This window comes from Pseudorasbora parva, chromosome 19, assembly GCF_024679245.1.
Source record: "Pseudorasbora parva isolate DD20220531a chromosome 19, ASM2467924v1, whole genome shotgun sequence".
Classification (NCBI taxonomy): Eukaryota; Metazoa; Chordata; class Actinopteri; order Cypriniformes; family Gobionidae; genus Pseudorasbora; species Pseudorasbora parva.
In genome coordinates this window covers 20,372,277-20,391,063 of record NC_090190.1, presented here as the reverse complement: position 1 = coordinate 20,391,063, position 18,787 = coordinate 20,372,277, and the positions used below count along the sequence as shown (strand labels likewise).

The 18,787-nt window shown below is 37.2% G+C and overlaps 1 protein-coding gene across 2 annotated transcripts in view; it reads right to left on the bottom strand.

Annotated features, from left to right (window-relative positions):
- The window catches only part of zfpm2b (zinc finger protein, FOG family member 2b), a 60,058-nt gene that overhangs the window by 8,726 nt on the left and 32,545 nt on the right, over positions 1 to 18,787 (bottom strand). For both annotated transcript variants that reach the window (XM_067426128.1, XM_067426129.1), the window contains exon 5: positions 13,230 to 13,326. In XM_067426128.1, coding sequence (XP_067282229.1) covers positions 13,230 to 13,326 — 97 coding nt within the window. The remainder of the gene's footprint in view (positions 1 to 13,229; positions 13,327 to 18,787) is intronic.

The following is an 18,787-nucleotide window of genomic DNA, read 5'->3' as shown; positions in this document are numbered from 1 at the left end:
TTTACCCCCCAAACGCCATTTTTTTTCTGGAGAACCCCCGAGAAGCTATTGTTTAGGGCTAGTAGTTGCCGGATTTTGTTGTAAAAACTTGGCAACCCTGTCTGCACGTTCGCTAGAATAAACGATCTTTGCCGGTGTTGTAAAAAAATAAAATAATTGAATGATATACAGAGTACTTACCCAACATGATCATCATCTCTGAGAGAAATTGTGAAGGTGAATGCATTCACAAACAAGCTCTCCGTTTAGGATTCAAACAAATATAATCCAAGCCCCTTTGATGACATGCATGATTACGTTACTGTTGATCATCTGTCCGTCATTGTCTAAAGCCCGCCCTGATGATTTCATTGGTCCGAACAGTTTCTGTTCGGAGATAATTACTTCTCTATGGAGTGAGGCCAGACCGAACTGTTCGGCTGGCATCCAGGCTATAAAACTCCTGAAATGAAATCCAAACCAGCGCTCGAAGTGTGGTGGTTCACACTTCTACATTTTACTCCTACCTGCACTTCTTCTTGCGTACCGCTACTTCTCGCTTTTATAAAGGATCGATTGTCTGTGCTATATGACCGTGACTAAAGCCCAATTGTTTCATAAAGTGGCGCTGTAGGAGCGTTCACCAGCGAACCCACAAAGATTTGCACGAGCCGTTTCTATGTGACGACGCTGATTATAAAATGTACAACCCATTTTAATTCTCTCGAGAATGTAGTAAAACACTACAGAGAAAATCACACATGATCTAAAAAAGCCACTAAAACACTGATGAAAAGAGGGGAAAACATTATCCTGCAAGCTTTTTAAACTCATTACTAGAATTTATCACGTTCTATTGTACCTATTTATTCTGGTAAATTTTGACTAGTTGTAGAATTTATATTAGATAATCAGTTAAGGGAATAGATTTTTCAATAAAGATGTATATTACACCTGTGACATGTTGTAGCTATAGTTTCTTACTGTGTTGCTATTTTTCATAACAAATGCTATAGATTAAAAAAAAAGAAAGAAAATTTAACATTGGCCTGCATGGTAATGAGGATCTGTCAATGGCCTTGCTTTGTAAATAACCCCTTATTGTAACAAATGCTATAGTTTAACAATTACAATAACTGTATGTTAGTTTAAAGGCTGAGTACAAGTTAGAAAGAGCTTTAAAATATGGACCTTCTTGAATTATTGACTAAACAGTCCCCCATAACCACTCCCCCCTACAAAGCCCTGCCCCCTTTGGTGAGTACCGCCACTTTATTTTTTCCACTTTAAGCACTTTTTTGCGTTTTTTGAAGTGTATTGGAGCTTTTACAACATTTTTTTTTTTAAAGAATGTGAACAAATTGTACCTTTAGTGGTAAAACAGCTCGTCACTGGGGCATATTTGTAACTTATTTACCCTAAGGTAATTACATTACATTACAGGTAATTACCACGTGATATCAGCAGATTGGATCGCGTGTCAAACTGCCAAACTGCTGAAATCACGTGACATTGGTGATCCGAATCATGGATCGATTCACTGATTCATGGCCGTTTGAATCTTTATTTGAGGAACACAGAAGAGATGAACGGAGGTCTTACGTGTGTGGAACAACATTAGAGTGAGGCATTAATGACATCAATTTCATTTTTGGGTGAACTAACCCTTTAATTGTGTGTAAATCATATGTGACAGACCTCTTCAACCTCTCTCACAACAAAGCATAAGGTACATTCATACATTGACTTAGAAGTAAGTTCAAATCCCTAACAGTACACTTTTAAAGTTGTATATAAATCCGAGATTATTGGAGTATGTTTTTTCAAGAAAAAAAACTTTCTTTGTGATTGTTTGTCAAATTTACTAGCATTTTCTGAATGCTAAATTGAAAATTAAAGTGAAAATCGTTTCGAAGTAAACCCTTCAGTAATTTAAGCAAAAGTAATGCATGCCTTAGCAAACATCACTAATAAAGACAAGAACTTCTTGTCAAGCTGAAGATTCTAACTCCAACTGAACCTCTGAGAAACACACACAGATGCACACAAATAAATGTGTCTAAATATGGGACAATTTGTTTGTCGCTGCACCTCCACACCCCTATGGAAGCCCCCTGAGATTGCCATAATGAAAAGCAATGTCTTCCACTTAACACCGGGATCCAGGCGCTCTTTCTGATAGAGGCCGGGGCTGTTTATTAAATGATGGAATTTGGCTGTTTCTTCTGCAGAATGTTATCAGCTGGAGAACAATCGTGCCCATGGTCGCACCCTCACTGGCTCGCCCGGCTGCTCATTAGCCACAGCATATTTAATCCAGAAGTTTCTTATCAAACGTGACACCTGCATCTCCGAATGGCACTTTCCCTGTTCATTGGCATGTATTTGGGTGAGTAGACTCCAAGGTGCTTTGTGGAGATTAAGAGAGGAAGAGAGAGAGAGAAAGTGAGCGAGAGAGTGAATGAGCGCTTATTTTATCATTTAGCAGGTCTGGACCGTATCCAAGCAGTTTTTGTCTTGTTGTTGTAATTAGAAAGCCTTTTAAGCGATAACAGCTGCTGCTGAATATGAATATGGATAGAACCACATCAATTCTGCCTGAGATAGACCCCCCCTTCTTACTATTCCTCCCCCATCATCCCTCCCCCTCACTTACTGTTTTTCATACTGTGGTGATCTTAATAAAGGAGGAAAGTGTAGCTAGCCGTTCAGCTTGGTTATTTTAGCATTTTTGATTGAAGTGTTTCTTGACAGTCTCTGTGTTACATGTGAAGCATTCGTATCACAGAATCGCTGACAGACAGCAACTCATTTCCATACCCGAATATGTAATTAAGCTTTGTGACAGCTCCTTAATAGCGGCACGCTACCCTGTCAGCGATATACGTTGCCCAGCTGACGAGTTGTTGAATTGAGATGCGCATACCGCATACACATGCTTGACACTTCAAAGGTAAGCATTTAGCTTACAAAATAGAAAATAAATAATGAAACAGATCAACATGAATGTAAATGTAAACATACACTAAACATAAAGGTAAATGTTGCAATGAAAAACCTTAAACATTAACGGATAAACATGCATTAACAACAGAGATAAACAAAAAAGAAAATACAAAGGTGTTAACATGTAACGGTAAACATTAAAAAAATAAGTAAATGCAAACATTACATAAATATGTAAACAAAGGCAATGATTAATAGTATTAGTAAACAAAAGCTAATATAAAGGGAAACAGTAAGTAAACATAAATGTAAATATTAACAAAATAAGTCAATGCAAACATTACATAAATAGGTAAACAAAAGCAGCCATTAATATAATTATTAAACAAAAGCAAATATAAAGGGAATCATTATAATAAGTAAACGTAAATGTAAACATTAACAAAATGAACAAAGGCAAATCTAAGGTAACGTAAAATTAGGAAAATGTAAAGGAAAATGTAAAGGTAAACATTAACAAATTATTTAAAATATAAATGTTAGCATGTTAAATGTAAACAAAATAAAAGGGTAATCAACTGGTGATGCTGAAAGTTGCAACAAATTTCAGCATTTTCTGTTACCAAATTTGTGGAATTCTGTTGAAGCTGTACTGGTACACTTATCCGTCACCTTCTCTTTCTTAGGGATTGTTACATACACAACAGGACACTGCCGGGGCCTCACTAGGGATTATGGTCGATGATATATTATGCAAATGACTTTGTTATTTCTCTCAGTAGATCATCAATCCGCTCACACTGGGAAGATTTATGCCACTCAGTCGAGTATCCTCAGACATTTATGACCCTATAGAGTCATACCAGTGAGACACTTTGATCTGTGACTGAAAAACAACTGAAGCTTCTATAAATAAATAAAAATCTCGGAAGAAATTTTTTACTTTTATCTTGGGGTATTCAGTATTGTAGCTTGGGACCCTTTTCTTTTTTCCAGGTAATGGGATAGAGTAGGAGAGAGGGTGGGAGGGACGGAAGGAGGGAGAGATTGGGAGAAAGGGAGGAGAGATACCCCTCAAGCGAGCGCCTCAGTGGGAAGAGGATTATGTGCTTCTGCTTTTCTACCTTCTAGCAAAACTCCCGATTGGTTTCAGGAAAACTCAATTAAACTTTGTCTCTGTCGACTTCGTCTTCAGTGAGAATCAAACTGAAATTCCTCTGACATAATGCTGTAACCCTGAACATGGAGCCACAATAAGGTAGACGAAAGATCGCGGTTTTAGACCCTCAAAAACAACATGATAGAAGGATTTACCAAAAAAGTAATTAGGAAGTAGTTCACCTAAAAAGCATGTTCAAAACCCACAAACTGTTAGTTTTCTATGGAACGCAAAAGGAGATATTTTGAGGAATCTTAATGCAGGTCTTTTTAACATATTGAACTAGGGCTGCATGATATAAGAAAATAATTGCATTGCAAAATTTAGTTTTTCTGGGATATATATTGCGATATAAAAACGATTCGGATAGCTCGAAGTAATCATTCAAAAATAATTTGGGTGATTTTATAGGGGAGTGAATCTGCATAGAAAATACTAAACAAATTACAAGCATAGATAAATACAACGGAAGAAAGATACAATTGAAATAAGCAGTGCTTTATGTTTTTCAGGTAAATCTAACAGTATTCATGTACAGAAATTGAATAATCAAATGTAAAATTACAGTCTTCACTGTATAAATGAAATATAAATAATATCATTAATTAATTAATAAAATGTACCTTTAAAAACGTCTACAAAAGTCATTTTCTCTTTCTCTTTTGTTGTTTGATCACCATGATTGGTGACACAAACAGCTGTGGGTATATTAGGCTGCTGCCCCTTTAAGATGAATGCATGGACCCAACATAAATGACACGCATCCGTTTTCTTTCTCAATTTTTTACAACACATAACCAACAGTTTATGAGGATATTCACTAAAACAGACATTTTGCGTGCATGTGTCCGTTTAAGCTCAAAAGAAAGGGGAATTTTTTTTTGTTCTGTCTGCACGGCTCTGTGTATGAGCACAGAAAACAGCGTGCGAGTCCTCTTGCGCTTGGTGTGTAACTCAACTTAAAAACATGCAAATTATAACCTTTTATTACACGGCTCTGTGAAATACTTGATTCTGATTGGTCAATCGCGCATTCCAGCGGTACGTTATTTCCAGATAACACCCGCTCATACGGGTACTACGAGTTATCTTGACCGGTACTACTTCTATTCTTAACGCTGGCGCCATCTTGTGGCTTAAGCAGCCGTGGGTTACAATGGAAGACTTCAAGGCAGGTTTCCTTTATAACGTTTTTAATATAGATCTTTTTCTTACACAACGCATCGATTCGAATCAGAAGGCTCTATTAACCCATCGGAGTCGTGTGGAGCACGTTATTTGATGGACAGCTGCATTTTTATGGACTTCAAACACAACTACAACTACTGCTTGGATTAACGTTAGCCTGGACTTTTTAAATTTAACTCTGATTGTATTTGTCTGAAAGAAGAATGTCATATACACCTACGAAAACTTGAGGGTGAGTAAATCATAGACTTGGTTTCATTTTTGGGTGAACTAACCCTTTCAGCATTCATTTTCAACATTTAGCAAGGGCATATGGCAAATCTTCAGCAATAGAAAAAGGCTTAAAGCAGATTGGAACTGTTTTTCTTCGCGGAAGCTTTGCGTAAGAGCTATATATTTAATCTAAATATTTAATCTCGAGACAATATTTTGTGTCTAATAATTATTTATTTGAGACTAGTAGCCGTGTAATAAGCGGGATAATGTACACCCAGCCGGTTTTTATCGCAGAATAAACCCCTTCAGAGTGATGCAAGACCCCTCCGCTTCGCGTCGGGGTCCTGATCACTCTGTCGGGGTTTATTCTGCGATAACAACCGGCTGGGTGTACATTATCCCTTACTTACTCTATGATGGTTAAACTTTGCAATTAATCCACAAAATCACATCCGTCCCGTGTGGATCGCGGATCATCTGCGTTCCCTATACTTGTCATTACACATCCTGCGATGTGACTACCACGGATGTGCACATCGCGATATCGATGCTAAAATGATATATCATGCAGTTCTAGAGTGAACGTAATTCAGAGTGACCACATCTGTCAGGTATGTGAATGTGTGTAAATGACAATTTCAGTCTGCTCTTCATTCAAAGCCTGACTAGAAGATCAACGGCCGTATTCACAAAACATTTTATCTTGCCACTAAGAGTTCTCCTAAATGGCAGTAAAAGTTCTTAGTTAAGAGTTTTTTTTTCTTAAAACCCATTCACAAAGCTGCTGAGAGCAACTTTTATTAAAGGGATACTTCACCGCTTTTTCATATTAAACTATGTTATTCCCTTAACTAAAACAAATGGATACATATCGCTCTCGTCTCAGTGTGTGCACTTCTTTGCTCTGATGCACGGTGACAATCTGATAGCATTTAGCTTAGCCCACTAAGCCCATTCATTCACTATGGTACCAAACAGAGATCAAGTTAGAAGCGACCAAACACCTCCACTATTTTCCTAATTTAAATACAGTTACACAAATAGTTGAACGACCTAGTATGGCGACATAAAATAAAACGTGGCGCTTTTCTAAGCGGATTAAAAAGGAGAACTATAAGGAGCCTGAAAAATTCTCCCTCACGTCTCCCCCTCACTCTCTCATTTCTGTCAATATGGGGGAGGGGGAGATGTGAGGGAAGATGTTTCAGGCGGGACTTTTTAGTGCGCTGAGTCGAAGTACTCTCAGAAGTGCTATTCCGCCATACATTATAGTTCTCCTTTTTAATCCGCTTAGAAAAGCGCCACGTTTTATTTTATGTCATCACTTGATCGTTCAACTATTTGTGTAACTGTATTTAAATAGGAAAACGTGGTGTTTGGTCGCTTCTAACTTGATCTTCTTAAGCTAAGAGTAATAAGGGCGGATTGACCTCATTGCTATTGATGATGTCATTTGCTGATAGGGGAGGAGTCTCTGTCAGTGATTTAATTATAGAATAGTATATAGTTTCATGTTACTATATTCAAATTAAATGTTTAAAATGAGAATGTGGCCATATTCAAGTAAAGATTTTAAACTAAAAATGTTGCCATATTCAAATAAAGATTTTAAAAAGTAGGCTAACTGTCACTAACTAAACTAATATATGTTCAGCTCATTGTCAGACTTCAACATGTCTGCATCTCGAGAGACTGCAGAATTTTTTTTCTTTGTTTTATTAACAAAGTTTGTGAGGAACCTGTTCAAACTGTCTATCTAATCAGCACGAGAGGCGGTATATATACACAGCCTAGATAATACACAGTTTTCTATATCCCTCCACCTCCCCGTTCCTCACTCTCGGTCGCCGATACGGGACAGAAAACTCTGGGTTTGGGCTAAATTCTGAGCTTGGAGCCCTCCATCCTCTCAGCCAAATACACTTATATTGTTTTACTTTATTCAATCATTTGTAAGTGTGAACTCGTAAAAGCAACTACCACAGGTAATGTGACATTCATATTGTTTTATTAAAGATACATGAATTATCACTATTGCCTTCAGTGTTGTATAGTGTCTATGGGCGGATTGCGGCAACAGTCATTGGGATTGTTTGTGATTTGGTCTTAGTGACTTAGGAGTCCTCTTGACTACTCCTAATGTTTCATGGATTTAGGAGCTAGTTTTAGTGCTGAAATGCTTTGTGTAATACTCATAGAGCAAAAATGTAGGAGTCCTAAAATTAGGACTGACACGCCCATTATTTTTAAGAGTTTCTCCTAAATCAGCAAGTTAGGAGCTACTTTTAACCTTAGGCTATGTGTCCACCAAAGCGTTTTTAGCCATGCTGAAAACGCTAGGCGCTCAGCTGAAAACGCCTCGCTGCGAGTGCTTGAGGGCATTTTGACAGGCTGCGTTTTTTTTTTCAGTTGAGACTCTTTGCTTATGATATGGAAAATCCGCGGAAGTGTTACTAATTTCACAGGTAGTTTGTTTCTGTATTGATTATATATAAAATTGCAGATACAATGTAAAGTATTTGCTCTGGCTCTTGTTTTAAATCATTTTGTTGCGTTATTATTGCTTGTTGTCATCTGTTGACGTTGTACACGCAGAATGTGGCAGTTGGTCTGTGTTGTATTTGTTCCGCCCCTCCTCCACTGTGATTGGACGGCTGGGTGAAACGTGACAGTGATGAGCGCTGCGTTTTACTCAAAGTTGAACATTCTTCAGCGACCAGTAAAAAAAAAGCGCTCAGCGCCTCATTGCGCTCCAGGCGTTCTAAAAACGCGGCGCTTCCATTGAAAATAATTGAAAACGGCAGCCAGCAGCGTGAAAAAAACGCTTTGGTGGACACACAGCCTTAAGATGTTTTGTGAATACGGCCCCTGGGGTCCAGTTGCATTAACTTTGTTGAGACTGTCTTAACTTAAGATCAACTAGCAGTAAGACAAAGGAAAATCAGAAAACTTTTTGAATTAAAATTAGACCGATATACTTTTTTATGTAACTGGCTTTAAAAAGTTTGCATCAGTTTTGAAGAAAAATAAATAATTAGATGACTAACTTTTAAGGTTAGTCTAAGCAGTTTATGCAGCCGTCCATTGTATGGATTTTTAAAGATTTCAAAAATGTAAACGTGAAGTTCATGATTTTGTTAAAACACTTAAAAAAGGGAATTGTATTCAAAATGATTACAAATTTGTCTGTAAGGATCATTATTTTCAGGTGGACTACATTTCTAAATGGAGGAACTTCAAATTCTCAAGATGAACGATAAATTTAAGCAAAAATATAAATGTTCCACATGGCTTTCTGGCTACTATCCACTAGTACTATCACAGGAAACTACAAGTGATAAGCCAACGACCACCGTTTCCCCTTGCTGTGATGTGCCAGGTTTTTTTTCTTTCTGTTGACCCCAGATTCACCTTAATAGAGCTGCTCCTTCCCATCACAGACAGCCATAATCCTGTCAGATATCAGTCCATCAAGAAATGAGACAGAGGGAGAGAGAGACAGCAAACATGAAATATGAAGGAAAGAGAGCGAAAGTCGGGGGGGGGGGGGGGGGGATAAATCAAAAGATGAGGTCTACATCGTCTAATGACCAGAATAAACCTCTTTCCTGTTCAGTGACAGAGCTCAGAGTCTCTGCAGTCCTTAAGCCGTGTCCCTCCTGATCCAGACATCCACTACCATCAAACCAGGATTTATGACGCATCACAACCCCATGACAACATCCAGCAGCTTCATAATCTCATATTTTTTCTGCCCGTGCCTGACATTTCCAGCCTCGACATTCACTCAAGATAAGCCAAAAGCCCTCTGACAGGATAGAGAGCACATATAAAACACACGCTTAAGAATTTTACTGCCCCCATCGCAAGAACTCATCAGTTCATGAGACGTGGTGAGCCATGTGCCGACTGGCAACTGCCACATCATATCAGACAACTCAGCAACACATATTCTGTTACAGAGAACACTAGCACGACAGATCCTAACATTGCCAACAACATCCCAATTCAGTATGGGTTTTTAAATTGAGGCTCTTTTAGGAGAGAGAGTGACGGCAAAAAGTTTTGTCATTGAACTCAAATGCCCCTTTAAGTAAGTCGACTTGAAAACAGTCGGAACAACTGTACTCAATAGAACCCAGCCAACTAAACTGTACTTTTTTGATGTTGGTTTAACTTTAAAAAGTAAGTAACCTGGTTGCCTTAAAATTTTGAGTTTATTTAAATTAAAAAATTGAGTTGATATAATGAAGGAAATTGGTTTAATAAATAAAAACTGTATATAAACTGTATATATTCAAGTATATATAGAAAATACTGTATATATAGAAAATATATATTTATATATATATATATATATATATTGTTTTTTTTTTGTTTTTTTTCATGAAAATAGCACAATTTGGCACAGCATTGTCACAATAAAATGCACCCAATATGCTTACAAAATCTTGTAATAATATTTAAATAAAAGTTGTCGATTCTCAAAAATGTTCATTATATTAACTAAAAAAATTTATTTAAATTAACTCAAAAAAATGTTTTACAGTGTAGAGCTGGGTTGACAATATTGAATAATCTTAAAAATATCAATCTTCCCATCTATGCTGTTTTCAGCAGATATGTAAACAAAACTTCACCAAACATTATTAGTAGCGCACCTCCTATCATTGCTTCCTCTTTACTAGATACAGCAAGTATCTAGTGATGTTCATTCATGTTTATTTCTTGCTAGTATGTAGTTGTACTCCTGTAATCGCTCAATCAGTGTTTTATCTGTGGAAAGACGTCAATAAAACAGCTTGTAAACAATGTCACATAACATTACATTTTCCTCAGGAAAGCCATTCAATGCCCATTAACTTGTTAGTTAACTTACAAAAAAAACTTAAGAGGGGAACATTTGTTAAATATATGCACTATATTATATATTAATCATATTTTTATTTGATGATGTTGGAATGCCATTAAAACCAGTTATTACAGCCATTGTGTAAATGTTTAAATTACAAAAACAAATTGAAGTTTTAGTTGACATAATTATATCATTTTTAAAAAAAGTTGATATAATAACCTCATGTGAAATTTAAATGTATACAACTCAATTTTTATTTTTATAACTAATAATATTTAATTAACCTGTAATATTATATAAATGTACCAACTGACAGGGTACCCTGTATAGTTTACATGCAGCATTATTTGAGAGAATGTTTTCCTTAAGAAAAATTGTTCTCTTCTTTAAATATATCCAAATCAAAAGACAGAATTGAATCGTCTGTCATCAGAATCAAATATTTCGTCTATAGGCTCACTGAACTTAAATGGTACTGTACTGATGATGCAAAAATATAATGGTTCAGAGCCAAATAATGTGAAAACAGACCAGTAGGGTACTCGGGTTCGGACTAAGTAAGTTAATCAAATGTGAAAAGCTTTGAAAAGTGTAATATTTCATCCCCCAATCCAGAATATGCGAAAAAGCCTTGTAATATGCATACAGTATATAATTCTCACCCCTCAAAACCTCTGTGACCAACGTTGGGAGAGCTAACTCTGCAATCTAGTTGAGTATAGTAAGCCAGAGAGTTCGAGAGATATCCAGCAGCCTGGCCTAATCGATCCCGGCCCTCTTTCAATTCCTTAATAACTTCTCAGCTGAAAGCCCTTCAGTTCATCAGCGTTGTCTTTTAATTAAACGCAATCGCTGTGCCGCTCGCTAGTGGAAAGTCGACTCCTCCAGGGGGGCGGTGCTGTTTGAATACACTGATAATGAAATTTGACATTGCTGGAGATGTTCAACCATTATTCTATTTCTCTGTGTTCTCAGATAAGTGTGATAAAGGCCTTTAAGTCTTTCATATCCTCAAGTCTTTTTTTTCAAAATGGAGAAGGGATTGTTCTCTGTTGAACTTACACATGTACTGTAAGTAGATTAATCAATTAAGCCCCTGCAGATAATAAAAAAATGTGAAGCACTTTAGCGGAAATATCACTTTTAGTCAAGGAGAGAGAGCACCAGCAACAAAGAGTTATCTTTCTGCTCTTTAAACACTGAGTATTTGTTCGTGGAATGGCAAGTTATTACTGCTCACTTTTTCTTCTTTTTGTAAAAATGGGGCCATGGTCTTATCTTAGAAAAGGGCCCATGGTTTTTTAGATCCACTGTACATATGAAGTCGAGACATGGGAGTTTTAAGACCCCATGAAATCGAAATTATGAGTTCTGTGGCTTTTAGCCCATGTGTGCTAGCTTGAGATCATCAACAGTATATGGTAGTGCAGGGGTTTTAAACTTTGTAACGCTACAGACCTCTAAATTTGATGATCCCATTGGGAGGGACTCCTTCTAAAAATACAGACGCAGATAAATACACTACTTTTTAAAAGTTTGGGGTCGGTAAGACTTTTTAATGATTTTGAAAGTCTTCAAGGCTGAATTTATTTGATTAAAAACAGTAAACACAAGCAACCGTTTCCTCGCCATTGACATCATTTCCGCGTTTTTCCTGTAATGCAATTCTTTATAAAGAGTAGAGAATCTCCAGATCAAAACACAGGTAGAAATTAGCAGAAAACAGCAATAAAAGAATTAATGATAGGAAAGAAATTAAATTAAAAAAATTCTCAGCTTTTTGTTCGAAATGTAGCACTTTTTTATTAAACTTACCCATATTCAAGTATTGATAAAACATAATGTTTTTGTTGTTGTTGTTTAAAAGCAGATGTTCTGTACCTTTATATATTTTATGTTACGATATTTATACAATAAAATATTCTGGGGCCATGACATTTTAGAGAAAATAAATAAATAAATAAAAACTGCTAGCTTTTTTACGCTAGTGGGAAAAGAGTTTAAAAAATGTGTTTAATATATGTTAAAATAAAAATATATTATTTAACATATTTTTATATGAATAGTTTTTGTGGAAACCATTAAATATTTTTCTTCGGCATTCCTTTATGGAAAGTTCAAAATAACAGCTTTTATAAATAGTATAAATAGTACTATTAAAACATGAAAAGTAATTTTGTTTAAGTTGACGCTGTAGGACTTTGATATGTATAAATGTAGAGAGAAGATAAATATAAAGCTGTCAATAGAATAAAATAATTATAGAATAATTAATATCAGGATTTCTGGTGTTTTTGTCATTATGAATCAAGATGAAACAGTAAGAATTTCAAAATATGTACGTTTTAATTCTGTATGTATTACTATTTCACATAAAATAGTTAACACTAAAAATATAGCATTTATTTATAATATTTTTATCATATTTCTCTGAAATTTGAGAAAAAAATAAAACTAAAGCCCATGATTTTTTTTCAATCAAATCCTCTTTAGAATTGGAATATCTGTCCTAATACCACCAGCAACTGTCTTGCAATAGGAAGTCACACATCATTGGTTGTGTCTCATTCCACTACCTTGTTCCCTTTGATGTGAATCAGTACATCATAAAAAAGACTTCAGGCACTAGCAAGGGTGTTGATCCAATAAACACTAAGAACTCTGTATTACCCACAACACAATTACAAAGTCAAGCATTACAAATAGTTTGTATTCATCAAAACATTTTTGCTGATGGATATCCTTCTGCTATCAACTGTGGTCAGTTGTGTTGTCCTGCCATTTCATGGGATCTTTAACACCCCATTCAAGGACACACACACGCTCAGACACAGCATTACAAAAAGAATTACAAATACTTTATTAGCCCAAAAAATAAATTCTCACCTTTACTGTAAACAGCACAGTTGCTCTTTCCATCCTCTGCACTGACCCACATCATGTCCATCAGCCAGCGAGGACCTCCACTCAGCAACAGCGAAACCTGCAATACAAAACACACACATCAGCTGTTTCTAAGAACCGCCAACTCGGACAAACCATCTGACTGACATATAGATCAACCAACCACAGCCTAGAACCGATTTCTCCTAAAACTTGACACTGACAAATACATCAGTCAGTGACGGACCGTGGATATGCCATCTGATGTCTTACTGAGCTTGTTTAAACAACTTCAACCATGCATTTGTCATTCCCAAAAGCCCTTCCAAAGATTTATCTCCATGTATGTGTGCGAGGAGAGAGGCGAGCAGGAAGCCACACCCTATCCTGTTCGCCCTCTGAATGGCTGTATTGTTAGAGACCCTCTGAATGTTCCACCTGATCAGATCTCATCCTTTGGGAGGTTTGGAATCCAGAATGGAGCGGCATGTTCTTGGAGACAGAAGAATCGGAATGCTGAGCACTGATCTTTAGACACATTGTACCCCTCTATCACCAGCATCACAGCTTCCTGAGACCGCCACACTGGGAATTTAAAGAACCGGCATGGGTTTCAAAGGGATGGACAGAGGATTTGATTTCATAATTGGAAGCAGAATGGCTGAATTGAGTTGATATTTCTGTTCAAATAAAAAGAATTGTGCTCATAACTGTGTGATATCTGTGATGTTGCTAAGTACACACTTGTGAAAACGAAGTGTGCTTAACTGCATTGCACTTAATTATTAAATGTGCACTTTTACATCGAATCTTAGAAATATTTTTATTATAAACTTACTTATACTTATATTTTTGTTACTTACTTACTTACTTACTTAGATAATATAAGGCCCCTTAAGTGTAATTAGAGTACACTTTCTGTTTCTTCACACACTTTTATAAAGTCCAGTTTGTAACAATGTCAAATTAAAAGTTTCACTTTAAAATACATTTGAATTAATTAAGGTTTAATAATCTTTAGTTGTGCTTTAAAGAAGTACACTTATTTTGATGTACTGACTAACATACTAAAGCGCATGCAAATTATTTGATTTTATAATACATTTAAAGTTAATATATTTTAAATGTGCTGAATTGCAAGGTCCTCATTACAAATGTGTAATTAGACATATTTAAATATGTATATGACATACAAGTTTTAATAGAAATTACATTACAGTATATTTTAGTTTACCATAAATGCTAGTCAGTATACATTGGGCAGTGTACTTTAAACATATTTCAAAGACAGTAAATAATTATAAAATTACATATAAAGATGTACTTAAGTCCAACTTAAAGCTACACTGTGTAACTTTTTTAGTTTATTCTTAGCTAAAATCACTTAATTCTTTCAAAAATATATGTGCTCATTAATGTATATTTACTTCTTTCAAGTAATAAAGTATTCTCGTAAGTTTATAATATGCCATTGAAAATAAATACGGGTGAAGGGTTCGAATGCCGGTCGCCATGTTGCCCCTCCATCTTGAAAATACATTAGCCAAAGAGGGACATACCCATAAATTCAAGCTTTGCTTTTCGCGCTTTAAAGGGATCCCATGGTGTTGAGACTTGTATGGCTTAATATAACATAAATGATGTCTCTTACTGAATTATGTGGTAGAAAACCCATGAAAGATCTACGTTATTTAAAAAATCGATTTTATATTTGGACCATGGGCGGCGCCATTTTGTTTGCGTTCTAGGTTGATGACGTAGAGTGGTTGAACTCCTCAATCAGCTGGCATTACCCGTAGCTATTTTTACCACAACGCAACTCGAAAATTGTTTCAGAGTTAAACAAAACAAATGAATTGCTTTGTAATTGTACTTAAAACACACTCAAACATACATGTGCACACAAACTCACCTACACAAGTCACAAACAGATCGGCGGGCGCGCACACACACACCTGACTGCTCTGTCTCAATCGCATGCATCATCACCAAAACATCCTGCCTCTCTTCCTCACGTTACTTTATCCCATCGTCCTACCTAGATATTTCCCTCTGCTGGTCACATTAGGCATTATAGTTAATCTACTATCAACAGTCTATCTAGGGAACAGGATGTGTTGAACAGGATATCAACACAGGGAATAGATTGAGGGTTATGTATGCGCGCGCAGTGCGTGCGTGTGTGTGTGTGTGTGTTCGCGCCGATCTGTTGGGGTGTGTGTGTGTTCGCGCCGATCTGTTGGGGTGTGTGTGTGTGTGTGTGTGTGTGTGTGTGTGTGTGTGTTCGCGCCGATCTGTTGGGGTGTGTGTGAGTCTGTGTGAGAGAGAGAGTTTGTGTGCACATGTATGTTTGAGTGCGTGAAGTCGGACAGCTGTTTGTAAATCGGCTTTACTCGTTATTGCGGTGGAACGTGAGACTGAATGACTGCACTCGAACATGTCCATTATGGTGTCGGACAACACTACAAATGTCCGTCCCTTCAAATAATGCCCTATTTAAGGGTATAGGGTCGATTTCAGATTCAGCCCCTGTCGTGGAGACTGAGCAGCCCAACATCTCGATTGAGACAGAGCCTGTCGTGTGCGCGCCCGCCGATCTGTTTGTGACTTGTGTAGGTGAGTTTGTGTGCACATGTATGTTTGAGTGTGTTTTAAGTATAATTACAAAGGAATTCATTGGTTTTGTTTAACTCTGAAACAATTTTCGAGTTGCGTTGTGGTAAAAATAGCTACGGGTAACGCCAGCTGATTGAGGAGTTCAACCACTCTACGTCATCAACCTAGAACGCAAACAAAATGGCGCCGCCCATGGTCCAAATATAAAATCGATTTTTAAAATAACGTAGATCTTTCATGGGTTTTCTACTACATAATTCAGTAAGAGACATCATTTATGTTATATTAAGCCATACAAGTCTCAACACCAGGGGATCCCTTTAACACTCGATGGCAGTCATGAACGAGGTCGAACTGGAAGCCATGTTAATCTTGGACTAAATCGGCCACCGTAGGAGTTAAACGAAATCGGAATTGAGAGGAACAGAAACTAATATTCACTGGATGCTCATATACCTTTACACAGCTAGATAGGGGAAAATATCACACAGTGTAGCTTTAAGTGGTTCAAAAAGCACAAATATTAAAAATAAAAAATTACAAATGGAAAAGATTATTATTGTGTATATAAAGATAAAAAAGCCTACATGTCACAATAGATGGTCATTGCATGAATCAGAATTACCTATATGCAGTAATGACAAATGAAATTAGCTCATTATATTACATCATCATCATCATCAGGTTGAGGGTATGTTTACTCCGCCATGTAAATGACAAATCTGCCATGGTGCAAGCGCAACTGGCTTTTAAAGGGAGTGGGAGATGAGAATCTGATTGGTTTATTGCACGTTGCGCCCAAAACACACCCACAACTCATTAAGAGACTAGGTACAACCCTTTTGGACCATGCACCTGGCCAACCACTTTTCCGTCGTCAAACTAGCAAAAGTGGATTCGGAAACGCCCTAAGAGCCAGACATGGGGACTTGAGACTTGGTGACTTGTACTCGAGTCGACTTGAGTCTCTATTTTTGTGACTTGTGACTTGACTTGACAAAAAAGAAAATACTTGAGACTTGACTCGGACTTGGAAGTTAAAGACTCGGGACTTGACTTGACTTGAGACACGATGACTTGAATGACTTGAGTGTTAATCACATCATGTTTTCAGTTCGAATATAAAATATATAGATTATATAAATAAATAAATTAAAGTTGACCCAGCTGAAGCGCAGGCTGAGAATAGCACTGTCATGACTGGATCACGACACTATCATAAGTCGTGCCCTCTCATACCTTACACACACCCTGCTCACTTAGATCAGATATCACATCAACATGTCAGCCAGAGGGATACCGGACGAGGGTCATCATCGCTTTCGGCTTCAACAATTATTCGCAAGATGGCAAAAGACGAACGTTACACACACAAATGTTGCGCGTTGCAAGACATGCAACATTAAAATCACGGACGGACAGCCAGACGACAACCTACAATTACATCCGTCATTTGAAGAGCCATTCTGCCCAGTAAGGTTAGTTGGTAGTTAGCTAATGTAGTAGCTGAGTAAAAAGATGTAGTAATAGACAAATATGGTCAAAATATTTTTTATTTTTTTATATAAAATACTTCCCCTGATCTGAGCGGTACGAGACTTGGCTACTTTTCCTAAGTCTGCCTGCCACCTGAACACACATACAACAAAAATTACTCGATTCTACGATGTTAACTGGGTGAGGGAAAAAATTGCATGCGGGAGCGAGAGTGTGTGTGTGTGTGTGTGTGTGTGTGTGTGTGTGTGTGTGTGTGTGTGTGTGAGAGAGAGAGAGAGAGAGAGAGAGAGAGAGAGAGAGAGAGAGAGAGAGAGAGAGAATGTGTGTGTGTGTGTGAGAGAGAGAGAGAGAGAGAGAATGTGTGTGTGTGTGTGTGTGTGTGTGTGTGTGTGTGTGTGTGTGTGTGAGAGAGAGAGAGAGAGAGAGAGAGAGAGAGAGAGAGAGAGAGAGAGAGAGAGAGAGAGAGAGAGAGAGAGAGAGAGAGAGAGAGAGAGAGAGAGAGAGAGAGAGAGAGAGAGAGTTTGTGTGTGTGACAGAGAGTGTGTGTATGTAAACTGTTTGAGAAAGAGAGAGAAGAAGGTGTTCAGAGAGGAGTCTGTTGGATGTTAAGCTGTTATTTGTTTTATGGACTCAATGTTGAAAATGTTAAAGTTTCAAACACTGTTGGCAGAAGTGAAAAATAAATAATTTTATAAAGTTACAATTTTGTTTGATTCTATAATGTATTTTACTGAACATGAGTATTTACAATCCAAATCCAAATTATTGTAACTAACTGACAGTTAGTTATATGTCATTAATTACTTACCCTCATGTCGTTGGACACCCGTCAGACCTCCGTTCATCTTCAGACACAGATGAAGATATTAGTGTTGAAATCCGATGGCTCAGAAAAGACCTTTGACACCAATGTCATTTCCTCTCCCAAGACCCATAAAGGCACTAAAGACGGCGCTACAAAGCCCATCTCACTACAGTGGCTCTACAATCATTTTATGAAGCAACTAAGAACTTAATGACTGAATTTACATTTATCCTAAATAAAGGGTGAACTAACCCTTTAGGATAAGTTTCTGCAGTTAAAATTACAATTATACGGGTGACTTGACCTTGACTTGACCTACTAGAGGACTTGACTTGACTTGACTTGACTTGACTTGACTTGACTTGACTTGACTTGACTTGACTTGACTTGACTTGACTTGACTTGACTTGACTTGACTTGACGTAGCCTGTGACTTGACTTGACTTGACTTGACGTAGCCTGTGACTTGCTTAGGAAAAAAATACTTGGGACTTACTTGAGACTTGAAGGTTAAGACTTGAGACTTACTTGAGACTTACACGTGTGACTTGGTCCCACCTGTGCCATGCGCTTAGATCGTTAAATAGGGCCTAATGATTGCTTTCTGTTAGGAACAGACCCAAAAACGCTTACCATATCCATC